This window comes from Calypte anna, chromosome 6, assembly GCF_003957555.1.
Source record: "Calypte anna isolate BGI_N300 chromosome 6, bCalAnn1_v1.p, whole genome shotgun sequence".
NCBI lineage: Eukaryota > Metazoa > Chordata > Aves > Apodiformes > Trochilidae > Calypte > Calypte anna.
The window spans coordinates 19,541,119-19,558,317 of NC_044252.1; the positions used below are offsets into that span (position 1 = coordinate 19,541,119).

General features: G+C 35.1%; 1 protein-coding gene across 5 annotated transcripts in view; it reads left to right on the forward strand.

The window, feature by feature from the left end:
• IDE (insulin degrading enzyme) overlaps window positions 1-16,682 on the forward strand; it is a 58,484-nt gene extending 41,802 nt beyond the window's left edge. For all 5 annotated transcript variants that reach the window (XM_030452807.1, XM_030452805.1, XM_030452809.1 and 2 more), the window contains exons 18-25: window positions 1,072-1,163; window positions 3,495-3,606; window positions 4,677-4,844; window positions 6,744-7,016; window positions 8,429-8,490; window positions 10,766-10,838; window positions 12,737-12,804; window positions 14,007-16,682. In XM_030452807.1, coding sequence (XP_030308667.1) covers window positions 1,072-1,163; window positions 3,495-3,606; window positions 4,677-4,844; window positions 6,744-7,016; window positions 8,429-8,490; window positions 10,766-10,838; window positions 12,737-12,804; window positions 14,007-14,102 — 944 coding nt within the window. In that variant the 3' untranslated portion in view covers window positions 14,103-16,682. The remainder of the gene's footprint in view (window positions 1-1,071; window positions 1,164-3,494; window positions 3,607-4,676; window positions 4,845-6,743; window positions 7,017-8,428; window positions 8,491-10,765; window positions 10,839-12,736; window positions 12,805-14,006) is intronic.
• The last annotated feature ends 517 nt before the right edge of the window (window positions 16,683-17,199 follow it).

The following is a 17,199-nucleotide window of genomic DNA, read 5'->3' on the forward strand; positions in this document are numbered from 1 at the left end:
TAGAATGCTGAAAAGGAATGCTGTCTACTTTGTATTGCTGGAAATATGTTTGAAATACAGTGACTTTATGTGTGGTGGGTTTTTTTCCCTTTTCCTCTCTCACACCCAATGTGACCCTAATCTTTTGCCATATTAGTAAGCTATTCTAGATGCGAAAATAAATACTAGAATTATACAAAAATAAAAAGTTCATTTGGAATCAGGATAAAATATGAAAATTATTTTCTACTAGTGGTCAGTTACCTCTTTTAAGTGAGGGAAAGACTGATAAAACACAGTATAGGTTTTTCTGATTTAGTTTACAAATCTGTTAGGTATGTATTTATGTATCACTGAATAACTGAGTGACCTCTTAATCATGATTGCATAAGTCTTCTCAAAACTTTTGTGAAATACACCAGCTTATATTTGGTTTAGAAATGACAAAATGAGAATTTCATAGATATAGTGATATAGTGTGGGTATTGCTGTAGTGTCAGAGATTAAAAAATGGGATGAACACCTGATCTGTACAAACATTTTTCCTCTCTTATTAAATTGTCTTGTTGTGTTAAACTCTATTTTTCATTATATATGAAAACTGGGATGTATTGCAAAAATATTTTTCTTGTTCATTATAAAGATACTATCAAACCCCCATCTTTCAGTTGAGGGTTCTTTTTTAGTCTAGATGGTAAATGTACACTGGATTTCTCAAGCATTATAAACTATGTGCTGCTTGTTTAGTTAATAACTAAGGCTTTATCTTGGAACACCACCTGAATGATTGCAACTGTTTTCTCTGGAGAATGAATGTTTGTTCAGCATGATTGGAAAGAAGGCTTTTTAAAATCCTTTTCTTGAAATCTGGGTCAGATGGTATGTGAATTCTAAGTAAAACAGACTATATTATGAGTGCTGCTATTTAGGCCTGGAAGATTTCCAGGTGCTGCATTTTGAAGGAGAGATTCAGTTTTTGATGATGATGAGCTTCTCCTCCTTCAAGAAGTGCACCTTATCTAATGATGAGTTAGGTACTTCTTAATATAAAAATGTATATAATTGATTTAACTGTCTAAATATCTATTCCAGATGTCACTCTTCCCCGCCTCAAGGCCTTTATAGCTCAGCTGTTGTCACGGTTACATATTGAAGCTCTTCTCCATGGCAATATAACAAAACAAGTTAGTATGATACTTTCTTTAATAAAAATATACATAAAAGCAGCATAAAAAAGGAAGATGAAACTAATCTCAGATTTTAAAGCAGTTTTGTGAAACCTAATTTCAGTATTTGACTTTGTACTTTTTTATATTCTATTGGAGTATCATAGTGTCATTTTCCCACTCTAGATTTATTCATCTAAGCGCTGTCCTTGTAATGCTCTTGGACCTTTAATAAAAAACAACTTATGATCTAGTTACTTTAAAGTCAATAATGCATGTCATAAGTGTGATGTGATAAAACTGCATAAGGAATGATGGGCTGCAGATCCTGCTTTTCCATTAAAAATTTTCAGGCTAACTAGCAAAGATTTAAGAATCCATGAATTTCCAAATGAAATACTTTGTACAAAGCTAAACAGGAATGGTAGGCCATTAAAAAATACCAGCACTCTGTTATGTCTTTTTGGGAGTAAAAAAAATGTGTGTTCTTTCTCCCATTATGATAGTAGGAACTTGTATTTGCATAGGTAAACTAAGTATTTGATTCTATGTATTTGATTCTATGTACCTAACTAAGTATTTGGTGGTTTTTTTTTTTGTTTGATTTGGTGGGGGTTTTTTTGTTTTTTTGTTTTTTTGTTTTTTTGTTTTTTTTTGCGGGGGGTGGGGGGCTGGGAGGGAGGGGGCTCTTACAGCAGTATTTCTGTGCAATACCAGCTCTGTCATACTTTCCTAGCAGGAGGTATCATAGAGACTGGTAGTGACTGATGTATGTATGGAGAAGAAAGTTTACTAGTAAAGAAGAGAAAAATAAATGAGGATGGAGCCACTAGCATTGGATATACAACATTTTTTTTAAGGATGTCTCTAAAAAAATGATTTTTTTTTTTTTTTTTTTTTGTGAAGAAATGTAAGATTTTTTCTTTCTTCCTTGTTTTCTTACACATTTGCATATGAAAGTCAGTTCATTCTAAAATATAATTAAATCACCAATTTTTTAGATTCACATGATGTCATAGCAGAGAATGCGTTCATTATTTGGCATAAATGGGTGGGTTCTGTAGAATCCTACAGCCAAAGATCTGGGAAGGAGGTGCATGGATCTGTAATCTTAGAAATGATCTGCAAATCTTCCTGAATAGATGGAAGCAGGGAAACTTCTCTCTTCTTTGGTATCCACGATGGAATCATCACTGACAAAGCTCAGAAATTTTAATCTGGATCTAAGACATTTTTGCAGCTGCAATTGAATCAAAACTGACATAGGCGTGTGACACTTTCTAGTGCTGAGAAAATTTTTAGTGAATCTGTACTTGAAAAATAAGACCTAGCTCCTTGAAAATCCCATTTCTTCTTGAATTCATTTCATTCTAAGCTTTTTTTTTTATTGTTAATTTTGTTTGGGTTTTTTACTGTTTCTTTCATTTATATGCTGCAAGTGGATGAACACTTGCATGTTGAGAACATCTAATCCTGTTCAGAACATCTCTGTGAACAATCAGTGTGAATGTTTTGTTTTAATACAGTGACCGGGCTGGAAGAATGTATAGTATTTTTCTCTAACATTTCAGACTGTAAGACCTCAATTATTTTGCCTTTGATACTGCATGGTGGTTTTGGGGAGGTCTTGGATAGGGGCATTTGTTTACGTTTTCAGATTTTCACATGTTTTTGGTAAGATCACTTGTTCTGTGAATTTGTGTCAGTGTAGACTAAGAAATTTGGGCTTTCAGCCATAACTACTATGTTGCAAGTTACTGTAATTTCCAGTATGCCAGTTGGAAGAACACATAATGGCTAACAGATAAAGCTTTTGAAGTTAAGTTTCTGAATTAATGATTTTTTTCCCCACTACTTAATGATTTTAAAGTTAGAATTAGTTTAATCCATCAAAAAAAAGAAAGTATCTTGGCAATGAGTCCTAATACAACCAGCACATCAATAGAATGTCTGTTTGAACTTAACCATTAACTTGTTGTCTTAAAATTCCATCTGATGAGGTGTCAAGCATACGTTGTAGATACCTCGTTTTGAAAGATGAATACACCAAAGTGGTCAAGAGAAAGAAAAAAAAGCCCATTGAGCTTTAATTTCAAAAGTTTTGGGGAGGAGTAGAAATTGCTAAGCCTGTAACAAGATAGATGTTGAAAGCCCTCACAAACCCCTCATACCTCAAGCTATTTCCTCTCATCTACTTAACCTCTACTGTCTTTTTGTTAAATTACAGTATTCCTACTTTCTATTACTGTTTTTTTTTCCAATCAATAAAAATAATTATTGGAAAGCCGTACCCTGCTGTTTGGTGCAGAATAACTAATGATCATTAAAAAATCCTCTTTTCTCTACCAGGCTGCATTAGGAATTATGCAGATGGTTGAGGACACTCTCATTGAGCACGCTCATACAAAGCCACTCCTTCCCAGTCAGCTAGTGAGATACAGAGAAGTGCAACTTCCTGACAGTAAGTTAAAGGGTTTATTTACAATGTTTTAATTCAGATTAAATTGAGACTGTTAAATAAGGGCACTTGAAAAGTAATATTACTCAGTTGCTAGGAATTTGTTTCAAAATTAGACTCAAATTACTTTAAACTCTAAATTTGAAAATGTAGTTAGGGTGTGGTTCTGTTAATAAAATTATCTACTTATATTTATGATATGCCTGAAAATTAATTTGATTTCATTTTTAATTCGTATGTAAAGTGGGCTTCTTGGGGGTAGGAAGTAGATCTTTAAGGTCCTTTGAAGCCCAAACCTTCCTATGATTCAATCCTAATTCACTCACTATCATTTATAGAAATATGAGCCCTATCCCACTCTGCTACACCTAGTATACACGTTTGAATAAGCAACATTCTTTGATAATAATTAGCCATTCATGGTTAATTATTGCTCAAAGAATTGAAAGATTGTCCTAAACAACTCTGTTTTGGAGAAAAATTAAAGCTCTTACAAAAGTAACTTGGTTTTTATAATATGGGTTCTTTTGGTCTCATAGTGTTTGTATATAATTTGACTTCTAGTGTGCAAAAAATATAATATATAAGAAAGGAGGTTCAAGGAATTGGTTGGGGTTATACAAGAATGATGACATACGTAGCTATATAGCCCATATGTAGCACAATTACCCATAACTGATCATCAGCCTGTGGAAAGTGCTGTATATCAAAGGAACTATTGATTTTAAATGATGAATTATTTTTGATATTCATAAATGTTTCTGAGAAATTGTATTTAGAAACTACACAATAGAGGCAATGCAGAATTCCATCCCTGTTCCAAAAATGTTTCCTTGAGGAGAAGCAGCCAATTTCAATTTACTTGCTGATATGATGAATCAATGACATTTCAATGTGTTAAAGTATTTTCTTTACTTGTTCCACAAAAGTATGCTGTTAGTGGAAATTCTCTTAGCAGTCTGAAACCATTTATTATAATTCCATTCCATAAGTGATAGAGCATTGCCATTTTAACCTTGGACAATCAGAATGTACGTTTTCATGAGTTTCAATGTTTCCACTTTGTCTTCTAGGAGGGTGGTTTGTCTATCAACAGAGAAATGAAGTTCATAACAATTGTGGTATTGAAATATATTACCAGACAGACATGCAGAGCACTTCTGAGAATATGTTTTTGGAGCTCTTTTGTCAGATTATCTCAGAACCATGCTTCAATACACTGCGCACCAAGGAACAGTTAGGTAAGTTTTCACATAGTGATTGTGTCTGTATACACACATACTCGTGTATTTACATAGGGCATTATGAGGTGTTCTTTGTCTGCTTAGTGAATGCCATTTGAAAGGTGCTTGGTAAATCATTTTAACTGCTGGTGACTCAAAGGAATGTTAGTGCACACATACTCTAAATTGAGAAGAATCAGTCCACAGTGTTGAAGATAAATCTGAAATATCTGAAACCAACTCTGGCTTAAAAAAAGTTTAATCACTGTACAGAAAACTATCTTGAATTTTTACAAAGAGATTCCGAAATTTAAGCTGTTCTTTAAGAATCAGTTGTAGTACTTTGATCTTTTCTGCTTGTGATGCTTCTGCCAGGTGCACTTAATGATTCACAGGTCTTAACTTAGGAATACTGCTGCATGGGTCATAGAAAGTTGCCATTCTTAATGCATTTCAAGCCTTTTAAATATAGAGCCTTTCACCCTTAAGTACAAGGAATTGTTACGTGAAGCAGTTACACTGACAAATGCTAAGATTATTCCAAACAGGATAACATGGAGTGACAGTCTTTGCGTGACAGCTTGCATGCTTGAAATACTGATGAGGAAGAATACAGTTTTTCTGAAGGTGAAAGGATGACTTTGTTAGTTTTCACTTAAAATTTTACCTGTGACCAGATGACTTCCAATATAAATACCAGTGATCAAGTTCTCCAAGGTTTACCTTTGACCAGGAAAATAAAACATTAAAGATTGGTCAGGTAAATTAGAAGCTTTTAAAGAGTTTAGGCATAACAAACTCAAAATTCCATTTTAAACAGCTCCAAATTATGAAATCCTAGAATTAGAAATGTTCTAACTTAGAATTTGGGATGATAGAAGAGGTACTGGAAAAATAAACACAGGTTAGTGCTATTTCCTTAAAGGAAAGAGAAGAGCAGGGAAACTACAGATCAGTCAGCATAATTCTAATTCCTGGAAAACACAGAATAACTTAGCAAAACCATTCTAAATTCATGGAAGATAAATTATCTTTAGTTAACACTAAGCTAGGAGAGGCTGCAAGTGTGTGGGAAGAGAGATTTAGAATTCAAAACTCATTTGACATTTTGGAAACACGAATGAAGAGGTGACTGGGAAGGAATAGTTTGGCAGGAATAATCAATGGTACAGATACAAGCTAGCAGGCTTGGTGGCAGTTATGTAGAAAACAATCTACAGGTTGCAGCGGATTAGAAGGAGAGCATAAATCAGCAGTATCATTCTGCTGTGTAAAACACTGGGATATATAAATGGAAACTTCTAAGATACACAGGCAATAAAACACCTGTATTATTCAGGGAAGAGCTTTCAAATGCTGTACCCGGTTTTAATGTGAGCATTAAGAAATTATAGCAATAAAACAATATTTAAAAGATGGAAATGTGATAGATGTGTTCTTAAAAGAGGCCAAGACTGGGAAAAGACTTAGGTGTTAGATAAGCAAAAGCTGCAAGAAAAAGGGAAGAGATATCTCTTTGTATCTAATTGTTAAGATAGGAAATAGTGGTTTTACACTACATCAAAGAGAATTCAGATTAGATGTTATGAAAAAATAATAATAGGTTCCTAATGTTGAGTCTAATGAAACACTGGAGTACAGCTTCATTTCTGGTTACCTAATACAGATGACACAATTCCTTTTGTTCTGTCTTCGGCTGTCTCATCTCCTTGCACCTTCCCTGAACTTTACTTCAGTGAAGTAAAGATTATTTTTTTTTTAATTATGATACGTTTTGAAAATCTGCATTATTTGATTTATAATACAGAATTTAACTTAGCACAAAATTGCATTCCTGTCACACGTCATGTTTGGCCAACTTAATGCTGGAACCAGGGATTTTTTTTTTTAATTTGTGACTCTTCTTGTTTTGCCAAGGTTACATTGTGTTCAGTGGTCCACGTCGGGCAAATGGCATACAAGGACTAAGATTTATTATCCAATCTGAAAAGCCACCACACTATTTAGAAAGCAGAGTTGAAGCATTCTTAAAAACTATGGAGAAATGTATAGAAGACATGACAGAAGAGGCCTTTCAAAAACACATCCAAGCTTTAGCAATTCGTCGTCTAGACAAACCAAAGAAGCTGTCTGCAGAATGTGCTAAATACTGGGGGGAAATAATTTCCCAGCAGTATAACTTTGACAGAGGTAAGACAGATTGTAATTCCTGTAAAGCTGGACACTGTAGATTGGCTACAGTTGTGACTGTTGCGTGTTATATTCTTTTGGAAACAAACTTCCACATAGCTTGTGCATAATTTCATGCATTTTTTTGTGATTTGTGTCATCTAAGTTGTGTTTCTTTCTTTTGCTATGAGCAAATCCCTCATTGTGGAGCCTGTGCTCTCATTGTGGATGGTGTTAGTAATAGAGGATAAACATATTCTCTGGTTTTTGCTGTATGATGGGGGTTGGCAAATGCTTCATTGACCTTCTGTTCCTTCCCTTGAGGCTCAGTGAGACTTAAATAGGTCAAGGATTGCAAGTGGTTTGAATGCAAATGTTGATGCCACATAAGCTCAAATTTCCTTCTGTGCTGTTCAGATGTCTGTGTTACATACATACCTAATACTTGACTGAGATGCATTCAAAAACATTTTGACATTCTTGACAGTGCACACATTCAGATGAACCCTAGTCCTCTTCTCATTGCGCAGTTCTTTTAAAGTAGCAATGGCAGAGACAACACTGGGTATCTTAACTAACACGTGACCTGTCTCAGCTTAGAGTAGGCTTGAAGAAACAGTAATTTTTTTTGCTTTTTTTGGTCATGGTACTTTGAAGATGAAGCTTGTGGGAAAACGCAGCTGAGATCCAACTTCTACTGTTACAACAAAAATGGACTCGTGGTTCTTCACATTGTGATCCTACATAGTAGCATAAATCCCTTTTACATTATTCAAACATTTTTGATAGAAAATGCTGAGGCATGGTAGTAAGATAGTGTCTAACAAAAAAAACCCCAAAAAATTCTAGGTATGGATCAGATCTTCCTCACATTTTCATGTCTCTACTCTTACTCACAGCTATAATTTTCCATCTTCCATGCATATATGATTCCTACTTAAATCTTACTTTGTATCCTATAACTTCTTTACATAGTACTGGCCTTCCACAAGAGTAAATACTGTCTTTGTGGTTGACAGTGACTAACTGAACTGATATTCTTCAAGTAATGAAGAATTTTGAATGTTCATGTTGGCTTGGTCTCAAGAGCATGACAGCTACTGACAAAGTTTCATAAGGAGTGGGAGTGGTGTGGAAGCTTATGCTATCAACTACTTTGTGTCCAATGAAACAGTTTAATTTTTTCTCTGCCTTGCGTGTTTCTGTTTATACCATACTTGGATCTGTATTACCTCTGGAATTTCTTACTGCTGGCTGTAGCCATATTTTGCATATCTAAATAAAGAAGTATTAGGCTGAAAGTTAAGAATGAAAAGCATATTACTTGCAGTCAATTAACAGCATCTTAGTTTGAAAGAAAATATTTTGAATAAATGTGCTAATAAGCAGCTATGATTTGCACACTTGCTCTAATTTTTAGTGTTCTTTTGCAGATAACATTGAAGTGGCTTATCTAAAGACCCTGACCAAGGAAGATATTATACAGTTCTACAAGGTAAGTTAGTCATGTAGTTAAAACATTACTTGGAAAGAGATGTAGATGTTATTTGTGTAAACTAAGGAAGCATATATTTATGCCTGTGATAGGTAAATTACATGATTGATGCAGATACCTTAATAATTTTGTTTTCTGAATCTTTCTTGGTTTAAATGTAACTAGTATATTGTAAAAATTGTTGAGAATTTGGTTTTGTTGTAATTCCTCCTTTTCTTACCAGCTCTTTTTCTCCTCTTGTCTAATTTACCCTTTCTTTTTGAATAAAAATGTGCTGTTCTGTGACCAGATATGCCCAAAATTGCAAGTTCAGTTTACTCTGTATGCATAAATTGTGAACAAAACAGATTTTTTTAAAGCTTCTTTTTCTTGCTCTCCTAGTTAGGCAGAGCAAAGGATCAGCATAATGATGCAATAATTATTCATTGCATCTCAGCATGAAGTTGCTTGCTAAATACCTAGGTCTAATATAAGCAGCTGGAATACTTGTCCCCCTCAATGAATAAATTTGTCTAATTTTTTTTGTTTTGTAGCAAATTTCACAGGCAATGATAAGTCACTGTATTACAAAGCATATATATTGTTTTAGTACTTATGGAACAGCTAACAGCTCAGGGAATACTTTGAAAAATGAGGTAGATCTATGTCTTTGGAACTTATTGGGTGGAAAACTTATGCCCATGAAGAAACATGGGTATATGTGTATCTGTGTGTTCCTTTTTTTCTCTCTTGGGTGGCAGGGGGATGTGACAGGCCAATGTCTTTCCAAATGGTTTCAGTCTTTTACACTGTCTTATCCTTTTCAGTATCTAAGGTCCCTTTTACATTACTGTCTATTTTTGAGACTTAGTCTAAATGCTTAGAAGTGGTTATTATTTCCATGGCACAGTGAATGCTAACATCTTTTTTTGTTGTTTGGTAGGTTTTGTTTTTAATAGTATGATAGTGTGGGAAAGACATGAAGCAAACACAAGCTTATTAAATGGAATTTCAGTAGCTGTTGGCTAATAAACAATAACTTGAACAAGTACCCACATTCCACTTCTGTAGGAATCCATCCTGTTTTGCTTGCATTTATGCCTTGTACATGATTATTTGGTAAACCAGAGCAGAAATAACTGACTAGATTGGTGAGCCAATTATTCTAATAGTTGTGTTAAAGATAATGTGCTTTCAGAAGGCTGCCAGGGACTGAAAATTTTGCAGAGATTTTAGGTTGTATTGATACTATCATAATTAATAGCAAAATTTCTACTACTTACAGTTTTTTGGCATGCCAAACAATACTTGAATTTCATAACTTGATTGTAAAATAATTCAAAGTACTGTATGGATAACTTTAATATTACTTGAATGGACACAGAATCATCAAGGTTGGAAAAGACCTCTAAGATCATTGAATCCAACCATCCACCCCACAACTCATAACTACTAAACCATCCACTGTAGTTCTTCATCTACCCATCTTCTGAACACCTCTAGGGATGGTGCCCCCCCACCTCCCTGGGCAGCCTGTTTCAATGCCTCCCCACTCTTTCTGTGAAGAAGTTTTTCCTGATATCTAACCTGAAGCTAACCTGATGGAGCTTTACCCCATTTTCCTCTTGCTTGTCCTATCACTGGTCACCAGGGAGAAGAGGCCAGTGTCTGTCTCTACCACCTCCTTTCAGGTAGTTGTAGAGAGCAATGAGGTCTCCCCTCAACCTCCTCATCTCCAAGCTGAACAGCCCCCAGTTCCCTCTCCCGGTCATAAGACCTTTTCTCCAGACCCCTGATCAGCTTGGTTGCCCTCCTCTGCACTCTCTCCAGCACCTCCGTGTCCTTCTTCCGCTGCAGTGCGCAATGCTGCACACAGTGCTTGAGGTGCGGCCTCGCTAAGGCAGAGTTTATGGGCAGGGTCACCTCCCCTGTCCTGCTGGTCACACTGTTTCTGGTGCAAGCCAGGATGGGGTTGGCCTTCTTGGGCACACTGCTGGCTTACGTTCAGCTGGCTGTGGATCAGCACCCCACAGGTCCCTCTCTGCTGCGCAGCTCTCCAGCCACTCCTCCTCCAGCCTGTAGTGCTGCTGGGGGTTGCTGTGGCCAAAGTGCAGAACCTGACATTTGGCCTTGTTGAAACTCGTGCAGTTGGCCTCGGCCCATCAATCAAGCCCAAGACATCTCAAGGTTAATCCCTCATGTTTAAATTTAAATGCTCTCAGTATTTTACTGCTGATAAATATAATGTCTGGGTGATACTTTCCACACCTGAAGGACTTGATGTTTTTTACTGTAGGTGCTGTTAGCAATAGATGCTCCCAGAAGACACAAGGTATCAGTACACGTGCTTGCCAGGGAAATGGATTCCTGTAAGTATTGTGTTGAATATAGTATTTAATCAATTCCTGTTCAAGTAAGTCATGGTTAAAGATAGCAAAATTATATAATACCTTTATAATACCTATATAATACCCTGAAAGAAAAACTTGGCTCTGAGGATTATATACTTTACAGAGGAAGAAGAATTTCTTTTTATAGGGTTTCGTCACATGGATGCTTCAGATCATCTGATCTGTCTTTGTAGATGAGCTCTTCAGCCATTCTGAAGTATATTGATATTAATATCTTAAAATACCACTTCATTTTTCAACAGAGTATTTTAAAAAAACAATTAGAAAACCATGACACATAGAGGAAAAATTAATTAGGATTTGCAGTTACATCATGGGTTGTGGTGGTTTGTTTTCTTTTTTTATTTAAAAGAAATATTCACAGTTTTCTTCAAGCATACTCAAAAGGGAAAAAAAAAGCAACAAAATCTCCACACAACCTTCTGGGATTGTCAAACGTATTTAAATTTGAGGAAGTTCTTTAGTTTTTATTTTCAAATAATCTAGATTTTTCACCTCACAAATAATCTTTGTGAAGTGTGTTGTTCCATTTTAGAATTCATGAAGGAAAAGGATAAAAGTGTGTCTGGTTAATAAGATGAGGAAAAACTTTTGTGTTGTTTTGTGTAGATTTTTCACTAGTTTATACTGGACTTAAATTCCAACACAACTGGTTGCAAAATCAAGAATATTATTACAGACTTGTCTTTAGCACAAAAAGACGCAGGTAGGTGTGTGCCTGTCATGAAACAGTTTTCAGTTTCAGAAGGATTAATTGTTATGGTACCATGGAAATTTAAATTCTGCAGGTGAGGACAGAAGACGTGCTTCAGAGCGTCTTTCAGGTTCTCATGACTAATCATTGCTAAATAGAAATGTTTTAATACTTTTCCTATCTAGTGAAGACTTTCTAAAATGTAGTACCTACATTACCAGAGTATTTTATTATTTGCTTGAAATGGTATTTTCCCAAGACAAGAGTGAGCATGGGACACAACCTAACAAGTGGTTACTCTTACAGATTATGGCATAGTATTCTCTCCACATACTCCCCAGTCCTAAACCATTTAACTTGGCATATGACCCATGAAAGGGAAATTGGTACATTAATATATTTTTTGTGAGTCAAAATGAGTATTCTTCCAAATGTAGGTGCCCATTCTCTAGAGAGTAACATGAAGGTGGAAGGCTAAAAAGCATCCCAGAGAGAACCCTTCCTCCTGGTGTCAGACCCACCATTTTCTCTGAGAGTGGAAAAGAATCAGAAGTAGTTGAGTTAGCTGGGATTTTAGGAGGAGGAGCAAGTATTTCAATTGCCAGGGTGAAAGTTAGTGTTGAAATTTGAGTATGGAGGTAGAAGGGAGGCTTAAGGAATTTAAGACTGGAAGTTCTTATTGACAAGTGGATTGGATGCTGGAATACATTTTGGGGGGACTGAAGGAGGGCATGCATGGGGGCAGGCAGGGAAGACTTGGGATTTCTATCCAGCATGTTGGTACATGAAGTTGACAGCCATACTTTCATTGCAGTTACCACTGTCATTTATTACATTGCTCATAGTTTCTCCTGAAGATAAATTTTACGTATTCATTGATCAGTAGATTAGCAGTTTTTATTTCTACATTCTCTTTATGTGTAGGTAAAATGAATAAAAGCCACTGCCTCAGCACATGTTCTCAAGTCAATTCATAAGCTCCTTGTATTTCTAAATACAGCTGTAGGGTATAAAATTGTGTTCAAAATTCTTATTTAGAGATACTTCAAAATTAATAACCTGTGCTTTATATAGATACCTGCCTTATAAGAGAAAGCAGTTTATTATGTAAAAGGTACTGATTAAATTATGGTCCTGAATCAATTTTGATGATGTTAAATAGGCCCTGTTGTTGGAGAATTTCCATGCCAAAACGATGTGAACCTGGCACCAGCACCACCACTACCACAGGTAAAAAGAAACAACATAGAAGATCCCAGGCTATATACTTAATATGGAAGTTTAGTATCATTAAATATGGGTTTTGTAGTAAGAAACAAACTTTTTGATATTCATGCTGTTGTGGGACTGACATTTCAGCTCTTTTCCACATGCTAGGGCATGAGGAAAGTAACATCCTCATCCTCAATAATAACAGGGGTTTTTCCTGTTTGGTTTGGTTGTTTTTTGTTTGGTTTGTTTTCTTTCCCCTCCACTGTCTCTACTGTTATTTTCTTCCTTCTATTCTGTTGAAATGAAAGGTATCTGGACTGAATGTCTTCACTGTGGAGTAAATGCATATGCTTATTGGCTGAAAACACTGATTGTATATGATGATGTGTCAGGTGTAAAGAGAGATGCATATGCATCAACGCATCTATCATCTTTGTTTAAAAAAATCCAAACAACCCCCCTCCAAACCACCACCAACAAAACCAACTATCTGGTTATTATTTTAAAGTCTAAAATATTAATGTGTGTTCCTGTCAATTAATAACCTGTGGAGGAAGCAATTTGACAAGTTATGTTCATACAAGTATTACAGATTTTGCTGTGTGGTTAGATATGATGGCACTGCACTTACTGGACCTTAAATGGATCTTCTTGAAGAAGGATAGCAAAATTTGTCCCAGTAGATAATGAACCTTTTGCATTGCAGTTGGAAGATATGTGTTTTCATTCAGTCCTTTTAGGGGAAATGATTACCCTGAGTGGAATTTTCTGTATGAATTACATGTGAATGTATTAGCCATTATGGCTGAAATGTTAAAAATTACTTTGTTACTGCAACTAGAAATTTTAGCTCATTGAATTGCTATTGTTTTTATGATCTTGCCTCTGATATTCAAAGGACAGGTGGGGTATTCTGACATAGAATTTTTAAGTGGAAGGATAAGCTCTACATTTACTAAAGTTCCTGCCATTATTATTAAAGCATTATAGCTTGTTTTAAGTTATCTGCAGTAAATATGAAACCATTTCTTTTGTAAGAAATAACACTGTATTTTGATTGAGTGAATAATAAAGGATGAATCACTAATACTGTAGAAAAGAGCAAGAAAGAAGTGTTCATATGTAGCTGTAGCAAAAGTTAAAATGAAACTCAAGGAATTTATCACTTTTCTGATTGAAGATAACTGAGCAGACTTTTTCTTGACCACCCTTTGTTGCAGCCAAGTGTGATTGAAAATATGACAGAATTCAAGCGCAGTCTGCCGCTCTTTCCGCTGGTGAAACCACATATCAATTTCATGGCTGCAAAACTGTGAAGAACCCCAATGGATGGAGTCATGCAGATGATCAGTACTGGCGTGGTTTCAGGGGAATGTCATGATGAACATAATTATTAAAGATCATTAGGATAAGTGGTTCTATCCTTTATGATAAAAGTCCCAAAATCTTTCTTGGTTCATTTGACATTAGCTGTATGTTAGGGATAGAGAGTACGTGAAAATCAGTTGTGGTCATGTGACATTTATATTACAGACAACCTGTTGAAAATCAAAATCAACTGAAACAGTAATAATGAAAAACTTGTAGATGCAGTATATTTTTAAAATAATATATCCCCACAAATTTTCATTTTGTTAAATTAGCCCTCCAGAGCAAACAAAATTGCCTGAAATATCCTTGTTACTTCTGAAGAACACTGTTTAGTGTCCCAATATTTATCTTACTGGGGCCTGGAGGGAATGAGAAAAGTAGGTCTTTTTTGGGATGGGGTCAGAAATTTTTCTTAAAAATAGAGACTTTCACATTTTTTTTAAGTGACATATTGAATGACACCTTTTTTAATTGATCCGTAATGCAACCAACATATTTTCTATTTAAGTTTTATGAATGCCATTGATGGAAAAATAAAAAGGAAATTGACAGCATAGTAGTAAGTGAGTGAATTGTCTTAATGAGAATAACTGAATATATGGGCATGATTTTAATCTTTCTATACAAATTTAGAATAATTTTATATTAAAACTGGTAAAATGCTGGAAACACTTTATAATGCATCTTATTTTTGTTATCAAAAGTGTTGTCCCAGTTCCTGATACTGTCAGCATCCTGTTTTTCAGTGTTCCTGCGAACTGTTTCCATTTGATATATGAAATACTTTAGTTGGTGTCCTTTTTTGTTTTCAGTTATATATGTGCAGATCGAGAAGTAAGTCTATTTGCCTCATTTTTAATGTTAGGTCCCAGTCCATCAGAGTATTTACAGCACAGTGCAAATAACTTTTAAGTACATATTCTTGATTCAAGAACGGGTGAGTGTCAAATACGGACCCTGTAATGAATCAGATACGTTCCTGTTCTGGTACATCTGTGTGGATCCTTGTCCTTCAGGAGGGCATTTGGGATGGGACAAGACAGTACTGGGTGTGCAGTACTGCTATAGCACAGTGTGGTTCAGGTTACATCACAAAATGTTCCTTCTTTAAAGGAGCCTATGCAAAACCCAGAAGGATCAAGAATTATGCTGGAATAATATATGTGTGTGTGTATATTCCCTAAGTTAGTAAATTGGTAAAAAACTATATATAAACTAATCTTCACCAAGTTTACTGACTCCTGCAGAGTGGTCTTGTGCTTGGGACAGCCCCAAAATAGAAAAAGGTAAGGGGAGTATCTTACTAATACCTATGTTCTCCTACCTGTTTTAACACATGAAGTTGATTGTAATTATTGAGACAGGCCAAAGTATGCAAAGCACTGAAGCTACAAAATCTGCTCATCAGGGTGTTACTGAGAGTTTGCTTATTAGAAGAACCTGAAACTAAGACCCTGTTGTGATACACGTTATCATACATCAGAATCCTGGTATATTCAGTAGGGCTGTTCCTGTCTTGGAAGAATGTTCTTTATTAGACCGGCTCTAAAGCCAAATTAAATGAATGCTTGACAAGGTAAGGGCCTTAAATTGTTTTTATCTGAGAGTGTCTTCTAGTTGAAAAATACAGTGTATTTGAAGGTTGTTTTAAAGGTTAAGGGTGTATATTTCAACATCTTTTTAATAAATCTGATGATTGCGACGTAACCTGTTGCCAGGGAAGGCCACTATCAATTTTTCTGTAGCCTGAGGAGAAAAAAAAATTAAATAATAATATAAGCAAAAAAAGTAAAAATGTCTCTTTTCACCACATTTTTCATGGATCCCTCATATAAAATGGGCCTTTTACCCTCTTGAATTTTGCTTGTTTATAGTTTTCCTTTAGTAAAAGTATTTGTATTATATATATATTAAAAGTTTTGACAACATATTATAAAAAATATATTTTGGGATTAAGTATTTAAACATACCACTCTTATGGTGAATAAAATGAAATGGCTTCTATTGTGTGTAAAAATAAATGTATATATGTTCATGGAGTTCATATCAACTCTAATTTTAACAAATTATATAAATAAATTGGAATGGCAGTGTATTTAACACAACCTCACAAACCATGTTTTCCAGAGGAAAAAGTGTAGAATTTCAAATTTCTGTAACTGGATGTGGAAACCTCTGTAGTTTTCCAGCAGCTCTTAATTGCTTTTAAGTGTTCTCCAGCATTTTACAGTTTCTGAGTTTGATACAGCAGTAAATTTCAATAAACTCAGGCATACTAATGGGTTCATTTTAATGGACCCAAAGCTGCAGTGTCTACAAGCAATAAAAAACTACCTAGAATACACTGTAATTCAATTTTAGTGCTTGTTAATTAGTTTATGTAAGAAACCATAAATTATTATTACATAACTGTAATTTTTGCAAGTGCTATTTTAAGCAGTTGATGTGGAATTGGGTGCATGTGACACAGCCAGTATGACAGAGTGCTAGAGTTATACTGTTTACAATAAACAATCTGAATTTAATGTTTGGAGTTCTTAATTTGTTTCATTTTAATTTTTTGCATACTGGTAATGTTACATCTATCAGTCTGTGCATGTTTTTTTATTATACGTTAATGGGAATTTTCTTCTATCCATTTGCTTGGACTAAATTAGGCTGAATAGCATTGCTGGAGACCTCCTTTACCGTCTGAATATATGAAAACTGTACAATAGGAAGGTAGAAGTGTTTGCACAAGATATTATTTTAATTACCCTATGTGAAATTATAAATCCAGTGCATCATTGCAGCCAAACTGATTTGTCCCTAGTGCAGCTTTACAGTGTTTCTTTTGAGAAATTCCTTTCCTTGGTCATTTGTTTTATGCTCACCAAAAGATCATATTTCAAAAAGCTGAAGTGTGTTCGTTAAAATAGTGTATAGTGTGGATTATGAATTCTGTCTGTAAAGATAAAAGATCGAAGGCACTTCTGCTGTTCTAATGGGGCTTCTTTAAGTAACATCTCACAGATAGCAATATTAAAAGAGATGGGATGTGTC